The sequence below is a fragment of the Castor canadensis genome, chromosome 14 (assembly GCF_047511655.1).
Source record: "Castor canadensis chromosome 14, mCasCan1.hap1v2, whole genome shotgun sequence".
NCBI classification, from domain to species: domain Eukaryota; kingdom Metazoa; phylum Chordata; class Mammalia; order Rodentia; family Castoridae; genus Castor; species Castor canadensis.
The window spans coordinates 41,989,763-42,009,260 of record NC_133399.1 but is presented as its reverse complement, the minus strand read 5'-3'; the positions used below and the strand labels follow the sequence as shown (position 1 = coordinate 42,009,260).

Sequence of the window (19,498 nt, the reverse complement as noted above, 5' to 3'; positions counted from 1 at the left end):
TCAACATAGTAAAAATGACTATACTACCGAAAGCAATCTACATGTTTAATGCAATTCCTATCAAAATCCCAGTGCCTTTCATCACAGAGATTGAAAAATCTACCCTAAAGTTCATTTGGAAACACAAGAGACCGCGAATAGCCAACGCACTACTCAGCAAAAAGAGCAATGCTGGAGGTATCACAATACCTGACTTCAAACTATATTACAAAGCAGTAGCAATAAAAACAGCATGGTACTGGCACAAAAACAGACATGAAGACCAGTGGAACAGAGTAGAGGACCCAGATATGAACCCACACAACTACACCCACCTCATTTTTGACAAAGGTGCCAAAAATATACGAAGGAGAAAAGACAGCCTCTTCAACAAATGTTTCTGGGAAAAGTGGTTACCCATCTGCAAGAAACTGAAACTAGATCCATGTCTATCACCCTGTACTAGTATCAATTGAAAATGGATCAGGGACTTAAATATCAGACCTGAAACTCTGAAGGTACTACAGGAAGGAGCACAAAACACTCTGGAACAAATAGTTATAGGCAAGGACTTCCTCAATAGAACCCAGCAGCCCAGCAACTAAGAGAAAGGATGAATAAATGTGACTTTTTTTCATAAAATTAAAAAGCTTCTGCACAACAAAAGAAATGGTCTCTAAACTGAAAAGACCACCCACAGAGTGGAGAAAATATTTGCCAGCTATACATCAGATAAGGGACTGATAACCAGAATATACAGGGAACTTAAGAAACTAAACTCTCCTAAAATCAATGACCCAATTAAGAAATGGGCAACTGAACTAAACAGAACTTTTTCAAAAGAAGAAATTCAAATGGCCAAAAAGCACATGAAAAAATGCTCACTATCTCTGGCCATAAAGGAAATGCAAATCAAAATCACACTAAGATTCCACCTCACCCCTGTTAGGATAGCCATCATCCAAAACACCAACAACAAGTGTTGGTGAGGATGTGGGAAAAAAGGAACCCTAATCCACTGCTGGTAGGAAGGCAAGCTGGTGCAACCACTCTGGAAAAAAATGTGGAGGATTCTTAAAAATCTAAACATAGAACTGCCATATGATCCAGCAATCCCACTCCTGAGGATATACCCAAAGGAATGCAACACAGGTTACTCCAGAGGCACCTGCACACCCATGTTTATTGCAGCACTATTCACAATAGCCAAGTTATGGAAACAGTCAAGATGCCCCATTACTGATGAATGGATCAAGAAAATGTGGTATCTATACACAATGGAATTTTACTCTGCCATGAAGAAAAATGAATCTTATCATTTGCAGGTAAATGGATGGAACTGGAGAACATCATTCTGAGCAAGGTCAGCCAGGCTCAGAAGACCAAAAATCATATGTTCTAGCTCATATGCGGACTTTAGATCTAGGGCAAATGCAGTAATGTTGTTGGACTTGGATCACAAGAAAAGGGGAGAGCACATCCAGGAGATATAGGAATAGGTAGAAAACCCAAAACATGAAAGCATTTGATATCCCCACTCCAGAGGAACTAATACAGAAACCTTGAAACGACGACTAGCAGGGGATCAGGAACCAATGTAAAGATCAGTTAGAGTTGAATCAACATGGGATGTAACACATGGGTACATGAGAGCAATAGTAGGAATCTCTCTGTATAGCTATCCTTAACTAGCAAAAACACTTTGTCTTCTTATTATGCTTATGTCTTTTCTTCAACAAAATCAGTCACAGGGCAGAACGGGACCTGCCTGAAACTGAGGAGGGGAGGGGGGCAGGGTGGAGAAATGACCCAAACAATGTATGCACATAATAAAAAGTAAAAATTATTTAAAAACTTCAAAAAAAGTGCATGGAAGCAACACTAGGAATCTCTCTGTATAGCTATCTTTATCTCAAAGTAGCAAAAACGTTATGCCTTTCTTATTATCTCTTAGGTTTTCTCTTCAACAAAATAAGATAAGAAGAGGGCCAAACAGGTTCTGCCTAGAAGTGAGGGGTTGGGAGGTGGGGAGTGACACAAACAATATATATACATGTAAGTAAGTGTAAAAATGATAAAATAAAAGGAGAGAAAAATTAAGAAAATGTTCTCATCACACAAAAACATGAATCATAGCTATAGCTCCTGAATCACATTTTACAGCATACATAAGGATGGTTCTAAAAGAACAGGCAGATAACTTAACCCTTAGGTAACTAGATAAAGTTATTTGAATAACTAAGTGATGTATTTTGGCAATTTAATACCATTTGCTAACAGACATAAGCATCTTCTGGGTGCAGTGGCTCTCACAAGTCAGAGATGGAGATTGGGAAGAATTGCATTTCAAGGGCAGTCAGGGAAAAAGTTCTCAAGACTCCATTTCAAACAAAAGGCCAAGTGCAGTTGTGCAAGCCTGCCATAACAGTTATGAGGGAAACATAAATTGGGATATCTTGGTTCAGGCCAGCCCAGGCATAAATATCACACCCTAATGGAAAAATTAGGGGTCATGACTCAGTGGTAAAGTACCTATTTGGCAAGCACAGAGCCCTGAGTTAAAACCCTAGTATAAAACAGCAATAGACAAAAGCATCTTTTTTCGAGAGTACATTTTTAAGAAGTTATGCTTACATAAGATGAGCATGCTGTTAAATATATTATTGTTTGTAATAGAAAACTGGTTAAAGGAACTAAATTTTCTTCACGAAGACATTATTGAAATAAATTTAGGGGCACCCAAGGATGAAACATGTGGACCATGAGAAACAATGCAAATGAGATTTTAATGAAAATAAATTGAAGATTTTATAGAAATTAACATTTTTATTAGCATATATTATTTGAAGAGGGGAGTTTCATTATAGCATTTCCATATATGTTTCTGATGCACCTTTGTCAGATTCATCTGCTCTGTCAACCTCCCTCACCCCCTTATCCCTCACTTAAAACAATTTCAACAGGTTTCATTATTCTCTTCATATAAGTATACGAAGTACATCAACCATATTCACTCTCTCCATCGCTAGCCACTCCCACTCTTACCCACTTCCTAAAAGGACCTGTTTTTCATTCCTGTCTTTCATTTTTAAGTGTATGTTCATTGCCCAAAAGACCTACAACATGTTCTTTCATCCATGAAGTGTTGTGCTTTAATCAGATTAACTGCTTTCAGTACTGTCCCTTACCATTCCCCTACTAATCAACAGTCTTCAGTATTGTTTCTTTATGCCATCTTCCTACACAGATGAAATGTACTTCAGCATTATTCACTCATTCTCACTTCCCCTCCTTCCTCTCCCTAGTTCCCTCAAATGGTCCCAATATTAGATATTTTATATATTATGCACACATATATGTATATATTTAATCGTGTTTATATTTGTGTGTATGTTTATCTTTTGGATCTATCTTCCCAAAGACAAAATATGCTACCTTTGTCTTGATGAACCTGGCTTTGTTTGCTTGATATGATCTCAAGTTCCATCCTACAAAAGACATAATTCAATAGTTCTTTTCTAAAATTTTATTTTATTTTATTGTACTGAGTAGGGGTACATTGTGACATTTACAAAAGTTATTACAATGTCAAATATATCACACTTGAATTCACCCCCTGCACCATTCTCCTTTATCCTCCCCCATCCCTCCAATTCCTGGAATAGTTTCAACAGGTATCATTTTTCCACTGACATGCAAGTGTACACAGTATTTGCACCATGTTCACCCTCCTAGACTCCCCCTTCTCCCCGCCGCCACTGGTATCATTCCCCCTCAGGCAGGTCCCGTTTCATCCTCCTGTTCTCTGATTTTGCAAAAGAAACAAAAAGAATGACATTTTTGCTTGTTTAAGATAGCTACACAAGGAGTTTCCTTGTGGCACTTCCATATCTATATGTATTATAGCTTAATTTGGTTCATCTCCTCTATGTTGTGGAATATAGACCTAATACAAATACAGCAATATTTTGAAAAACAAGTCATGCTAGGGGGAGGTCACATACGGGAGGGAGAGGGTAAAAGAAGGAAGTTAAGATGAATTTTTAAACTGGTTTAACCAACCATAAGAAAGGGACTAAGGTAGAAAGAATTTCATACTTCTTTATGGCTGGCTAGCACTCTGTGTGTGTGTGTGTGTGTGTGTGTGTGTGTGTGTGTGTGTGTGTGTGTACACATTTCTTAATGTGTGTATATATACATTTTCTTAATCCATTCATCAGATTTAGGGCATCTGGGCTGTTTCCATAGCTTGGATATGAATAGCAAAGACTGCTGCAATAAACATGAGCATGCAAGTGACTCTATTGCATCCTGACTTACATTCTTTCTGATATAGGCCCAGGAGTGGCATCACGGATTGTATGGTAGTTTTTAATTTTTTGATTCCATGAGTATATGATAGTTTTTAGTTTTTTGATACTGCTCTCCATAGTGGTGGTACTAATTTACATTCCAGCCAACAGTTTATAAGGATTCATTTTTTGTATGTGATACTGGGGCTTAAACTCAGGGCCTTAACCTTGAGCCACTCCACCAGCACTAATTTTTGTGAAGGGTTTTTCAAGACAGGGTCTTGTGAACTATTTGTCTGGGATGGTTTCAAACGCGATCCTCCTGATTTCTGCCTCTTGAGTAGCAAGGATTACAGGTGTGAGCCACTGGTGCCTGGCTTAAGGGTTCCTTTTTTGCCACATCCTCGCCAACATCTGTTGCTGTTTGTGTTCTGAATGGAGTGAGGTGGAATCTCAAAGTGATTTTGATTTGCATTTAATTTATGGCCAAGGATGCTGAGCATTTCTTCATGTATTTATTGGCAGTTTGTACTTCTTCCTTTGCAAATTGTCTTTTCAATTTCTTTGCCCATTTATTCATTGGGTTGATGATTTCTTGAGAGTTTAGGTTTTTGAGCTTCCTGTGTATTCTGGTTATTAATCCCTTGTCAGATATATGGCTGGCAAAGACTTTCTCCCATTCTGAGCTGTTGCTTTGGTGCCTTGGGGCTCTAAGAACATGGTCCATGGATCCTTGCTACCACAATTAATCAAAAACCAAAGAAAGGGAAAGAAGGTAAGAAAACAAAAAGAAGAAAAGAAAATACACACATGTGGGGCACAACTTTCCCCAGACCGACTGTCACCATGTAGCATTCCAGGCCTGATCTCTCTGGCCTTAACAATAAATTTTGGTACCTCACACAAACCCCTTTTGTTAGTTGAATGCATCCACACCCACCTGCTTTGAGTGTTAGTTACTCATGGCTTATAGCTTCTTCCTTCTCTATTGAGAGAATAAGCCCCACTCCCCAAAGGACAACCTACACCAGGGAAAGGATGACAGTGTAGCAGAGCAGGCGGAAACTGTTACTTCTGCCTTCTCCATTCAATTATTTCCCTAAACTTTTAACAACCCATTCCCTTTCACGTGGTATTCTAAATTCCACAGAGAGGCATCTCTAATGCCTCCTCCTCTTCTCAGATTATATGAATTCACTTGCAGAAATGTAATGCATGTATCTGGAAAGAAAATGCAGATGCTGGGCCCAGGAGGCCAAGATCTCAGATCCTGGTCAACTTTCAAAGAATAGGAGATAGACTGTGATCTGGAGGGAAAAACTCCACTCAGCATTGGGATTTCCCCCCTGCTGCCTCAGTGTGACCCATTATGTTACCCTTTTCACTTCCTGACCCCCAGCACAGTAGCTCACACTTGTAAGCCTGCAACTCAGAGAGGATCATAGCCAGCCCAGCTAAAAATACTCAAGACCCAATCTCAACCAAGAAAAAGTTGGGTATAGGAGGCACGCAGCTGCCATCCCAGCCTTGAGGGAAGCATAAATACGAGCAACGAGGCCCAGGCCAGCATGGGCCTAAATGTGAAGCACTACTAGAAAAATAAAGAAACCAAAATGGTCTGAGACCATCGATCAACTCATAGAGCACCTGCCTGCCAAGTGCATGTCTCTGAGTTAAAACTCCAACACAAAAGCAAAAACACACACAAGCAGCATGAATTTCAAGTGGTCACCTTTTAAATGATCTTCAAGGTTAAAGGAGACAATAAACAAAGTCTCTTGTTCCTCTGGGAAATTATGCTGTAGAATTATAGCTAAATGTCCTTTGATACATAATAACTTCTGAGGTCATTTATCTGAAGTTAGGTAAAGATTTAAATAAGAAATCATCTACTTCTTCCCTAGTATGATGTAATATATTATAATTCATAATCAGATAAAAGTCAAGTAAATGAAAGCCATTTATATGATTAAAAATAATAGAAATTGTATTACTATAATGATAATCATAGTTTCAGTAAATGATCTACTGAGTGAGATAAGCCAATCTCAAAAGACCAAATATTGCATATTCTCACTAATTCATGGAACCTAGAGCAAAAACGACGATGATGATGACAATAATAATAACATGGCATGAATGTACATGGGGCACTGTCTGAGGGATCAGTGAGAATTGAAAAGGAAATTACACTGTAGGGTGAAGAGGGTGGAAGTACACTATATATAGACAGAGACTTGGAACAAGAAGTGGGGAGAGAAGAGAGGAAGATAAGAGATGGTGGAGCTGATCAAAGCATGATACATAGAATGTATAGGAAGTATCACAGTGAAACTCACTAATTTGTACAATTAATAACTTTAATAAAAATCCTTTTGAAAAATCCTGTTGATAGGAAAATCTGAATGATTGGTAGGAAAAGCAGAAAGCACGGCATTAGTCTAATCCATATGTGACCACAAGAGGGTACCATTCACAAACAAGTCAAGTCTTAGTCCTTGGCTAAGGAGACAGAAGGTGAATCTCAGGCTGTAACTGGACTGACATGGCAGGGTCTAAGTGAATGAATTCTGATGACTTCCCAGCTTCCACCTACTTAAGGAGAAAAAGAGAAATTAACCTCAGAAGTCAAAATTATACATTCCTGAAGATGACTTGTCATCTAAGATTTCTCTAAGTTCTAAAATTTAGGAAAGACACCTTGTATGTAAGTCTCTAGCATTCCCCATAACACCATTTATGATGTTTTATTTTGTCTTTTCACATTTACAGGTAGCATTCTAAGCATTTATCATATTTTTCATCATTTACTTCCCATGATGAGATTTATATTATTATTATCACCTTACACATTAAGAAACAGAGGCACAGAAACATTACATGGCTGGTTCAAGACCACCCAGCCTGGACATTGGGATTTGACATCAGACACTTTGACTCCTCTTCAACACGACAGTGATAGGTCACTGAAATACCACAAAGGATAAATTGAGATTATAAATTCTTATATATTCTTATGTGCCATCTAGACTATAATGTGCTATCTAAACATAAGAAATTATGATTATTGTTTGAAGTCATATATGGTGATTATTTAGAATTAATAAAAAGTATTGTTAACAATGGTTCAAAATAGAGCAAAATGCTTTCTTGGACATTATTTTTATCTCACTCAAACATGTATTTCCATGAGTCAACCAAGGTTCAGAGAGGCTAAGCTGGTAACCACAGGAGCACAAAAGGCCAACCAGTGAGTTTAAGCTCTCTGAGCTTCAGTTGAGTCATGATTGAAGTGTCAAAGAGATACCTGTTCACACATGGTTTTTGTGGTACTATTCACAATAGCTAAGATTGGGAATCTACCCAGGCAACCATTGACAGATGAATAGATAAAAGAAAATATAGTCTGTATTATTATTCAGCCACAAAGAATGGAATCCTCTATTTGCAGCAAATTGAATGTAACTGGAAAGCCAGACACAGGGAGATGAATATTTCACATATAATAGGATACAGGAAAAAGTTGAGCTAAAAGTAGAACGTGAATTATTAAAGGTGGAGAAGTTTGGGGAAGGGGAGATGGTGAATAAAGAGAGGCTGGATTTGATTAAAGTATTCTGTATGCATGTATCACATTAAGTCCCATTAATATACACAAGTAATATATTTTAACCAAAAAGAAAAGAATGAAAGAAAAAAAAGAGCAGCACACAAGCAGAGCACTATATGTTTCCCCAGATTGACTGTCCTCATGCAGCATTCCAGGGAAGATCTCTTTGGCCTTGGCAGTGAATTTGGTACCCACAAGGCCCTCTTTATTAGGTGAGTGCATCAACACCCACCTGCTTTGAGTATTAATAGCTCATGCCTTACAGTCTCCTCCTTCTCTATTGGGAGTCTGAGCCCCATTCTCCAAGGGACAACTTTGGAACTCACACAGGCATTTGTTCATGTCCTCTTTCACCTCACCGATCATTCTTTTAAGCATTCTTCTGAATGCTGTTTTTGAGATTTCTTCCACTTGACTATCACTGATGTCAATTGCTATGAAGTAGTTGGCTCTTGGAGGGGTCATGCTACCTCATGGGGATTTGTACTGAGGCCACGCCACTGGTTGGAAGTTTTAAGCACCTGTACTCTTTCAGTCAAAGTGCTCTCAGTTGTTCAGGCAGGGTTTGTAGTGAAAAGGGTGAGGTGTAGTTTTTCATTATTGGACTGGGGGTGTAGATCAGTAGCCAAACATTTGCCCACATGCTCAAGGTATTCAGTCCTGATTCCCAGCACCACTAAGATTGAGGAAAAGTAGCTGGGGTCACCCATAGCTCCTGTGTATGGATTAATGTTGTCTGTGGTTTAAGGGCAGGGTCAGTAAAGTTGTCTGCTTCTGTGCTGCTTTCACCTTAGAATCTTCCCTACTTTGTATATTGGAAGACACTGATGGTGGGAAGGATCTTTGTAGTCCGCGGACCATACAGGTGCTCTCTTGCTGGATAGGCACCCCTGTTTGTGCCCAAAGGAGAAGCAAGCATCCAAGCCTGGGGGTGACCCCCAAATGTGTTGAATAGCATGGGAAGCAAACAGAGCACTGACTTCTGCACTGGTGGTGAGAACTGAAAGACTCAGGAACTCTGCTTGCAGGCCTCAGTGCTTTCTCACACCACCCAGAATTTCACCACCTTATGGGAGGGAGAAGGCTGGGGGAGATCACATGATCCCTGGGTCCTGTGCTCAGAGTTCTCACTCCCACCTGGCAGCAGACACTTGAAGGTGGCAGGCAGCTCCTAGAGGCTGAGCACTCCACTAGCCACAGACTTGGTACTCTGTTTCTACAGTGATCTTTAGACAAGGGGACTTGCTGTTGCCAGGAAAAGCAGGGCCACCAAACACAATGGCTTTAGCTACCAGAAATCCTCAGTGCTTAAACTCAGCAGGCCGATGTCAGACTTACTCCCCCTCCACAACCACCTCTCATGGTCATCTCCAATCCACACTCTATGCCATGGTGCCCCCAAGACTCCCTGAACCATGATTGTTCCTTCTTTCCAAAGCCTCAGAGTAGCTCAGTCCCAAATCACACTCGAGTAAACACCTGCAACCAGGGAGTACTCCTAGAGCCCATACTCTCTATCAGAGTGGTGCTCTCTTCCACAGTGACCCTCAGGCAGTAGGATTTGCTCTCTTCAGAGAAGGCTAGGCCATTAACTACTGCGCCCTTCACTATCCAAACCCCCAATACTTACACATCTCAGCAGGTCCACATCAGACCTTCCTCTCCACAACCACCTCTCAGAGCTCTCCCTCCACGCACTGTGGCTGGGTGCCCCAAGACTCCATGAGCTGCAGTTGTTCCTTATTTCAAGTACACAGAGTAACTCAGTCTGGAGCAGTAGATCCCCTCTCAAAATTGTGCTATAGATCTCCAAGATATGCAGAGGGAAAAAAATGCCTTCCTTGTCCAATGCTATCAAGTCATGCAGGGGAAGTCACTTTGTACCAAATCCCCACATGGGGTTTAATGCTTGTGGGAGATGTGGGCTTGTTCCAATCTGTGGGTTTCAGAGGAAACCTACCTTACCTTGTGGTAGCGGCTTTGGCTTCCCCTCCACCACGACCCCAGGGAGCTGGAGTTGGACCGCAGAATGTCCCTGTTTTACTTTGTTGACTTTCTGTTTCTCTGTGCTTTCGGCTGTCCCATCCCTTGTTCATGGATCCTGATGCTTTTCCTCTCTTTTTTTCCCACACACAGTTTCTCCCTTGTTGCCCTGACTCTTTGCATCAGTGAGTCAGAGAAAGCTCCTACTCTGATATCTTACTCCACCCCCTAGATTTTTTAGTGTTTCTTAAACTTGCTTTATGTCCTAAAATGTGATCTGTTTCGAAAAAGTTCCTTGGACTGCTGAGAAGAATGTGTATTATGCACGGAATATTCTGTAAATGTCTATTAAGTCCGTTTGATCTATACTGCAGTTTAACTCTGAAGTTGCTTTGTTTAGTTTTCATCTAGATGATCTATCTATTGATGAAAGTAGAACATTGTTTACAATCCCCCACTATAATTTTATCTGGACCCAGCTGTCCTCTTATGTTTGTTTTACAAAATTGGGTGCACCAATGTTTGGTGCACATAATTTACAATCATTGTATCTTCTTCATCAATTTTTAAATATATATAATCTCTTCTGGTTTTGACTTTAATTCTTCTTTGTCAAATTTTAGTATAGCTACTGCTACTTACTTTCATCTTCCACTTGTTTGGTGACTTGTTTTCCATCCTTTCATTTCAGTCTATTTGTTTCTTTTACAGTGAGGTGTGTCTCTTGAAGAAAGAAATTGAATAATGTTTATTTTGGAGGTACAGGGAATTGAACTGTACCTTGTATTTTCAAGGCATGTATTCTAACAATTTTGCCTTGCCACCAGTTCTAGGAGTTGCTTCATAATCCAATCAACCAGTCTGGGTCTTTTAATTAGAGAGTTAAGGATATTTACATTTAGGGTTATTGATAGGTATTTGCTGATTCCTGTAACTTTGTTGTTTCTTTTCCTGGTTGATTCAAGCACTGTTTTATTATTTTCTAATTCTCTTTTGTTCCTTTATTCCACTAATGAAATTTGTTCTTTCCTGACCTCTCATGTTTATGACTGTCTTTCTTCCATGTGGGTGTATAGGATACCTTTATGTTTCTTATGCAACAATGGCTTAGTAAATTACTGTAGTCTGTGATTCTCTTGGAAGATCTTAATTTCTTCATTGATTTTAAAGTATAACTTTGCAGGATATAGTGATCTTGGTTGGCAGTTATTTACTCTCAAAGCTTGAAATATTTCATTCCATACTTTGGCCTTTATAGTTTGTGTTGAGAGAGCTTATTTAATTACAATGGGTTTTCCTTTGTAACTAAGTTGATACTTTTCTCTTACATCTTTCAACCTTCCTTCTTTGCTGTCTAGACTTTGCATTTTAACTATAATATGGTGTAAAAGAGTTCCTTTTTGGTCATGTCTTTTTGGGGTTCTAAATGATTCCTGTATTTGGATGTCCATATCTTTCCATAAGGTTGGGAAATTTCCTTTTGCATTTTTGTTGAGTAGATTTTCTATGACTTTAGTGGGTATCTCAGCTACTTCTTCTATCACATGGGTTCTTAAGTTTGGCCTCTTGATCATCTCACAGAGTTCTTGGGAGGATGGAACATACTTGTTTGGTTTTCTTTTCTTTATTGCTTTCTGAATGTGATATTTCCTCAACTTTGTCTAAAAGTCTGATATTCTTTCCTCAGCTTGGTATAGTCCATTAGTAATGCTTTCCATAATGATTTTATTTGATTTATTTAATTTTTAATTTTCAACATTTCATTGTGTTTTTTTTTCAGAATCTCAAGTTTGTTGAGCTATTTCTCATTCATGTTGTTGACTTTCTTCTTCAAGTTTTTAATTAACTTCCTTACTTCATTTACAATTTGTTTGAGTCCCATTTTGGGTAGTTAATCATTTTTAGAACTAGAATTTATAATTCTTTGATATTTCAGCTGTTGTGGTATCTCTTGATTCAGTTGTTGTGGAGTTATGTAATTTCTGAGGCATAATGATGCCTTGGCTTTTAATATTTCTTGTGTTTCTATGTTGAGATTTGTGCATCAGTTAGGATGATATCTCTTCCAGTTTTATTCAGAGGTCTTAGTGAGCAGCCTGATTTTGGGGGTGCGGTCTCCAGTACCATACAGAGACAAACATAATAACACATCTACTGTTCAGGCTGGAGCTGAGGGTCAGGCCACTCAAGGGTCAGTTGTTAGCGTCTTGGCTGCATTCACTTTAGAACATCCCCTTTTTTGTATACCCAGAACCTCTGGTACCCCCAAAAACTTTTCATCCTGTGGGCAGGGCAGCTACCCTTTTGTTCCAGAGGAGTGGTTTGTGCATACAGGAGCACTAAACATTCAAGCCTCATGGTGTCCCCTGAGTACATCAGAGAGTAGGGAAAACAAAAAGAGCACTGAGATCTGCACTGGAATGGGAGAACTGAGGGCCCCAGACACTCTTCCTGCTACTGTCACCCAGCAATAATTCACCCTGTAGGCAAAAGGAAGCTGGGGAAATTGAGTTATCTTCCTGACCTGGACTCAGAGCTCTCTGTTCCAAACAGACACAAAGCACAAACAACTGGGAGGAAGCTCTGGAGACCAAGAAATTTGCTGGCCTTGGGCTTGTGCTTAGAGCTCTTAGCTCCTGTGCTGATCCACAATTGGTGTGGCTTGCTCCTCGTCACAGAAGGCAGAGTCACTGACCGCCACAACCATCATAGACTGAATTCCCTACTGCTTAAGTTTCCCAGCTGATCTGTGTCTTACCCTACCCCTCTCCATCACTGCCTCTTGTGGCTGTCTTCCACCTAGACACTGTGATAGGGTGTCTTCTGATTCCCTAACATGTGATTGTTCCTTGTGTTCAGCACCACAGAGTAGCTCCATTTGAAACAACAGGCTCCAATCTCAAGATGGTGTCTGTCTATAGCTCTCCAAGATATGAAGATTGACAAAATGGATACCTGCTCCAATGCCTGTCTGCCACACAGGAGTTGCTGTCACACAAGCCAAAGCTTGGGGCTTATCCTGTGGTTAGGACTGTGACTCTATTGTCACCAGGGCTGCCTAACTTACCTTGTGGTTGTGACTTCCACTTTTCCTCCCAACACAGGCCCAGGATTGGAACTATAGGCTCTGCACAGCTTTTCTGTCTCTCCATGCTTTTCAGCCATCTTGTCAACTGTAGTGTGATTCCTGTCTTTCTCTTTTGGAATATAGGCTGTCCTTAGATATGTTTTTTGGAGACCAGGCACAGACCTTGAACTGGGAAATGATGGAGCTTGCAAAGTTTCTCCATGGTAAGAGCTTGCAGAGCTCTCCTACTCTCATTCTTCCCAGCACCTGGTATCTTGACCTTTGCTCCTCCATCTCCCTTGAAGAAAAAAACCTGCTATGTCTACATACCAGCTCCCTGATGCAAACTAGATAAAGTACCAGAACTGTATGAAGACTCCCTAGTTCCAGATTAATCAATACCTTAGGTAAGGTGTGCTGAATGCCTTGATGATTTCCAGAACAGATGTGTTATAATTAAGCTTCTATAGCCTTACGAAAATTAGCCCACCAGACCTCATTCCTTTTACCTTAGATCAAAGAATTGTTGAAGCTTGATTTTTATCTGAGTCATTTCCTTGTACTGACATATAAAATAAACACTCTGGCTCATGTAGGCGTTCATGTATCCCACCAGGAATGTGCAGTCCTCCTGAACCCAGCTTCGTGTCTTTATGTCTGTATGTCTGTGTGTCTTCATTTCTCATTCCCCATGCTCCCCGTCAGGCTCAGCAAGTAGCACCCAAACCTGGGGCTCCTGACTACAGGAGGACTCATTGGATAAGGCAAGGGAATGCACTCTGAAGGACACATCCACAAGGAAATAAGGTAAGGGGAGAGTGGATACTGAATATAGTAGGGAGTAATAAATATGGGACAAACTGGATCTAAAGAAAGAGGTCTCTGTGTACAGATGCTTAAGACTAGAGGTAAATCTAAAGTCTTCAATGTCTAAGGGTGCGTTCAAAATTAATGTAATTGTTTTGTGTTTCATTGTGTAAATTTTGTGTGTGGCTATTGTATGATTAACTTATTAGAGACAAAAACCTTACTGGAGACTAGACTGACTCAAAACACTATTGCTAAAATTGACTCTTGCCTCAGCTATTAAGCTGCTCAAAAATGAGTCCTAAAAGAACAGAATGGGACACTTCTCAATCTACTCCTAAAAATTAAAAAAATAACTAATCAATGTACTTGTGGCCACTTAGTTAATTTTTACATGTTCTTGAGCTCTTGAATCTATGCACACTTAAATTAACACTTATGGCATGCTTAATTTAAAACTTTTTTACATATGTGTATATTTAAACATCTTTAGGATGATTCTTATTATAAAATTAATGTAAAGAAATACATGACTTCTGTTCTCTTCTCTCTCACCTCTTCTGCTGCTACTTTTAAGAAAAAACAGTTTTTCAATGGTTATGTCAGTTAGGTCTAAATAAATTAAGGCATTATTTTATGGACATTAACCTTGACCTGTTTCATTTTATCATAAGTAATTTCCATTCAATTCTTTTTATAATTAACTTAACAAATGGTGTATTCTTATAAAAGTTATTTTTAAAATACAAGTTACAAAGTGAATAAGTAAGAAGGATACAGATAGGTATTGAGTGTATTTTGGGGGAGAAAGTTACAGGGAAAAAGGAATGTTTGTGGATGAGAAAGGATTTTGTAAAGGATTTGTCCTAAAGATTGTTCCAAATACGGAGAGGAGGGATAAGGACAAACCATCAAAGGGTTTAGAATGTTATATGAAGGTTCTTAGTAAGTCTTAAAAGTGTATAATAAAAGCTTCAGTGTGTGATAAAGTTAAAGTTGACTATAACCTAAGAGTTACCTATAAGATTTTTTAGGGTCATATCAAACTAAAATCTAATTCTCTATGTCCATAAAATAACAAGGCTATCTTAATATTGTTCTGCTCCAGGTAACATCTGCAAAAATCTGTTATTTAGATAGATTTTATCAAAGTAATTACTTGTGTTTTCTGTTGATCCTGTCAAGCTTTAAGTACTACTAAATCAGAGTTCATTTACGTATTTGATCATGCAAAGGTCTCTTAAATGACCACCTTATAACTGTGTTCTGTGTCTAGACTTTATCTAAATATAGTACAAACATTTACAAAGTTAAAAGTGTCAGTTTATGTAAAATGATGAGTGAAAGTTCTCTTTTATCCAAAAGCGTTACACTTAACTGACCAGCTAAAGTTGTTTATCCAACAGCATTACATCTAAATATTTGACATATAAAATGCTTAATGAAATTTTTGGCAGGTGTGCTGTTTATAATCAGTAACATTCAGAAAAACCTTGCCATTTGACCAATCCTGCTACTTAAAACCTGGAGTATATTAGTTTTAGTCAAATAAGTGTTACTGTATATGTATGAAATGTAACTGTACATCAAAAAATAAGGCTATTTGGGATCACAGGCATTGGCCCCCTAACTTAAAGAGATCTAAAGTTAACAATGCCAGACTTTTGCAATCTTGTGTCCATGTGTTCCTAAATGTAACAGGAAGCATTTAGTGCTGCTGTTTTAATAATGTCAGCCATAATTATGTTCTTAAAAATGCAGTCTTCAATGGGAATAACTAAATGTCTGACAATTCCCAAACTACTTTTCAGTTTTCTAACCATGGCTATTTGAAGTATTTTCATTCTCAGTCTACCTACTTTTTCAGAGCATTTGCAATTACCTAGTACCTATTTTCAATCGAGTTTGGCCTTCTAAATATTTATTTTTGTTGGCTTTTTTCAAAACCTTTAACTGTTGTCTGTTGACATTCCGCAGCATTTTTAAGTTGTCAGGAAATCATCAATAGTCCAGACAGAACTAAAAGTGGATGCCAGGCAAGCCCACTTCTTCTAAACTTCTTTTGTTATTTTTAGTTTGTCCAAATGGGCCTTATTGTAGCTCCAGATAAGGTACAAAAATAATCTCCCTTTTAATATTTGGGCCACTTATTGAGAGATGTACTATCTGCCCCCAAAAAATAGAAATCCACAAAGATAAGTTAAAAACTTTAAATGATTTTCAAAAATTGTTAGGTGATACAAATTGGCTACATCCTACCTTAAAACTTACCACCCATGAACTCTCTCCTCTATTTAAAATTTTACAGGGAGACACTTAACCATCATCTCCTAGATATCTTACACCAAACGGTCGTATGGCCCTGGCTAAGGTTGAATAAGCTATTCATAACTCTCAGAGAACTCATGTTGATTATTCTCAACCAATAAACTTCTTATTTTACCTACTATAAGTCTATCCACAGGAGTTCTTTGGCAATCTCAGGGAGTACTAGATTTACCTCACTCCCCTGCTAGAGTCATCACTCCTTACCATAATATGGTAACAAAATTAATAGCCATATAAATTCTAGGGCTAGAACCATCTCTTATTATTGTCCCATTTACCAAGGAACAACAAGTTTGGTTATGGCGTACTGACACCATCTGGCAAAACGCATTAGCAAACTTTACAGGACAGCTTGGAGAACATTTGCCTTCCTCTAAACTTCTTAATTTTGCTTCTCAACATGTTTTTACATTTCCTCACAATATCTGAAATGATCCCATGCCTCAGGCTCTTGTGATTTTTACTGATGCTTCAGGTTCTGGAAATGCTGCTTACTTTTCCTCTCAGGGACAAAAGGTTGTACAAACAGGTTTTTCCACTGCTCAGTGTGCTGAGCTTCAGGCAGTTATACTGGCTTGTCAGGACTTTGCTCATGTTCCTTTTAATTTGTATACAGATAGTGCATATGTTTGTGGTGTACTTAAGACTATTGAAACTGCTTATATAGAACACACCAATGATGAACAGCTTTTTCATCTCTTCCATGAGTTAAGGGCTTTATTACAACAACACCAACATCCCTATTTTGTGAGCCATCTCTGATCCCATTCTGGCCTTCCTGGGTCATTGGCAGAGGGCAATTGCCAGGTCAATGCCTTGGTTTCTCCATTAATTTTACAGGTAGATACCTCATCACCAGTAAAACAGGTCATACAAAGTCATTCACAGTTCCACCAAAACTCCAGAGCTCTTCATAAACATTTTCATATCACCTGAGAAGAAGCTCGTCAGATTATTAAATCATGTTTAAGTTGTGCTCCTCATTTGCCTGTGCCCAGTGAGCAAGTTAACCCTTGTGGTCTTTGCCCTCTGACAATATGGCAGATGGATGTTACTCACATTCCATCTTTTGGACAACAGCGTTATGTCCATGTTTTTATTTATACTTACTCTGGTTTTGTTTTTGCCTCTCCAAGATCAGGGGAAGTAACATCCTATGTCATAGATCACTGTTTGGCCACCTTTGCAGTGATGGGCAAGTCACTCCATATTAAAACTGATAATGGCCCAACCTATACATCTACTGCCTACAAGGCTTTTTGTTCCTCCTACAAAATTCTTCATACCACAGGCATACCCTACAATCCCCAAGGCCAAACTATAGTAGAACAAGCTCACTAAACTTTCAAAGTTCAGTTAGAAAGACAAGAAGGGGGAGATATCTCCCTGGCCACTCAAATTAATAAAGCTCTTTTTACTTTAAAGTTTTTTAATTGCTCTGAATCTGGCTTTATTCCAGTGGAAAAACATTGGGAACATTGTAATAAACAACATTTGCCACAGGTATTGTGGAAAGATGTAATTACCAGGGCCTGGCAAGTCGCCAGCCCGGTCTTGTTATGGGGCGGAGGCCATGCTTGTGTTTTTCCTGAAGGTACAGAAAGCCCAATTTGGGTATCCTTGTGGTTCGTGAAGACCCATGGAACCCATCAGCCATCAGATGCAGAAGCTCCACCTGATGGAGGAGGAGAGGAGCCTAAGCCTGCCAAAAACCAAACTGATGGAGATCCTGTCACTGAAAGTGATAAGGAACCACCCTCACCAGTCCTACAAAAGGCAACTTCATCACCTTAACAAACGCAGTAAAACAACCTGGGGATCTACTCCCCTAGCTTGGATCAAATAAAATGCTTGGCAGATATGGCCAAGAATGCCATTAAGGGTGGGGGACAGGAAGACACTCTTGCTGTTCTTCTGCTAGCTATGATTAGCATCATTAGTCAACAGGTAAATGCTGCAGAAGCCCAGACCTTAGTACATTGGGCTTTTGTGCCTCATCCACCTCTGCTTCATGCAGTTACCTGGAAAAGTCCTTCTATATCAGTTTTTACTAATGACTCTGAGCTGGTAGGCGGTCACTCCAGTGGACACCTGGTTCCTACTTTCACTAATTATAATTTTACAGGACAAGCTGTTGCTTTACCTATATGTTTGGGAAACTTGCCTTATTGTCTCCCTCTCATGCCTATTTGGAAAAGTGCTCTGTTATGGAATGGTACTCAGTTTCTTGATAAAAAACTAGAACTTTTTGGCTTTAATGCCACTGAGCCATATAATGCTACACATTGGCCTCACATTCCCCACTGTCATGACAAACGCAATCCCCGGCACCCACATAAGGGAGCCACATGGGAGCAATGTATATTTACTTCTCCAATGGCTGTTTATGTTACAGGCTTTAAGCTTGTGTATTGGTCTTACAATGGCACTTCTGACACTAATATTATGAGGTATTTGACCACCCCTCTGGTAGGACTAGATGGAAGAACCATTCAGTCAGATATATGGAAGCTTGGAGCTGCTACTGCTAATATCAATCTAACTAGCCATTCAGGCAGCTCTGTTGTTAAAGGATTACAAGCTTGTGTTCAACATCCTTTTGCTTTATTGGCTGGATCAATTAACATCTCTAAGAACGGAACTATTTTTGATATCTCTTGTTCTAATTGTAATTTAACTCATGTGTGGACAATTACATAAATGGCAGCCTACTTAGAGTAAAAACAAAGCTCCTATATCTTGGTACCTACAAATTTCACGGGACCATGGTATCATGATAGAGGACTACAGGTTGTCAAAGAAATAAAATCATTATTCATAAGAGAAAAGAGATTTGTAGGACTCATGATAGCAGGCATTATAGCAGTTATCACTGCTATTGCCACCATGGCTACTGCTGCAGTAGCCCTCTCCCAAAGCACTCAAAATGCTCATTACATTAATACCTTAACACAAAATGTCAGTTATGCCTTCCAAAAACAAGTTGATGTAGATGAAAAAATTGATATCCACTTAAATTCTCTAGAAGCTGCTTTGCTGGCTATGGGAGATGAAGCTCAAATGCAGAAATTCCATCAAAATTTACCATGCCATGCAGGCTTCCAACACATTTGTGTCACTGCAGCACCTACAATGCCACAGACTTCCCATGGAAACTCATTAAAGCACATGTCATGGGAGCCTAGGAAAATAACAATGACTCCCTTAACTTACAAGCCTTAAGACAGCAAATTTTAGCCATGCAGTGAGCACACGATCAAGTGATCGCTCCTGCAGATATAGCAAAAATTATATTAGATGAATTACAAGGATTTAACCCTTTTAATACTCTAAAATATTCCTTTTGGTATTTCATTGGCATTGTATTATTAATGATTGTTGTTTCTGCTTACTTTCAGTCAGAGCTCGAAAGATCGAAAGGCAACTCCACGG

The 19,498-nt window shown here is 39.2% G+C and overlaps 1 protein-coding gene across 3 annotated transcripts in view; it reads right to left on the bottom strand.

The window, feature by feature from the left end:
- Positions 1-6,610: 6,610 nt before the first annotated feature.
- LOC109686333 (adhesion G protein-coupled receptor E4) overlaps positions 6,611-19,498 on the bottom strand; it is a 63,379-nt gene continuing 50,491 nt past the window's right edge. For 2 of the 3 annotated variants that reach the window (XM_074054454.1, XM_074054453.1), the window contains one exon: positions 6,611-6,863. In XM_074054454.1, coding sequence (XP_073910555.1) covers positions 6,774-6,863 — 90 coding nt within the window. In that variant the 3' untranslated portion in view covers positions 6,611-6,773. Of the gene's footprint in view, positions 6,867-19,498 lie in introns of all 3 variants that reach the window. The other variant, XM_074054455.1, reaches the window with a different exon arrangement.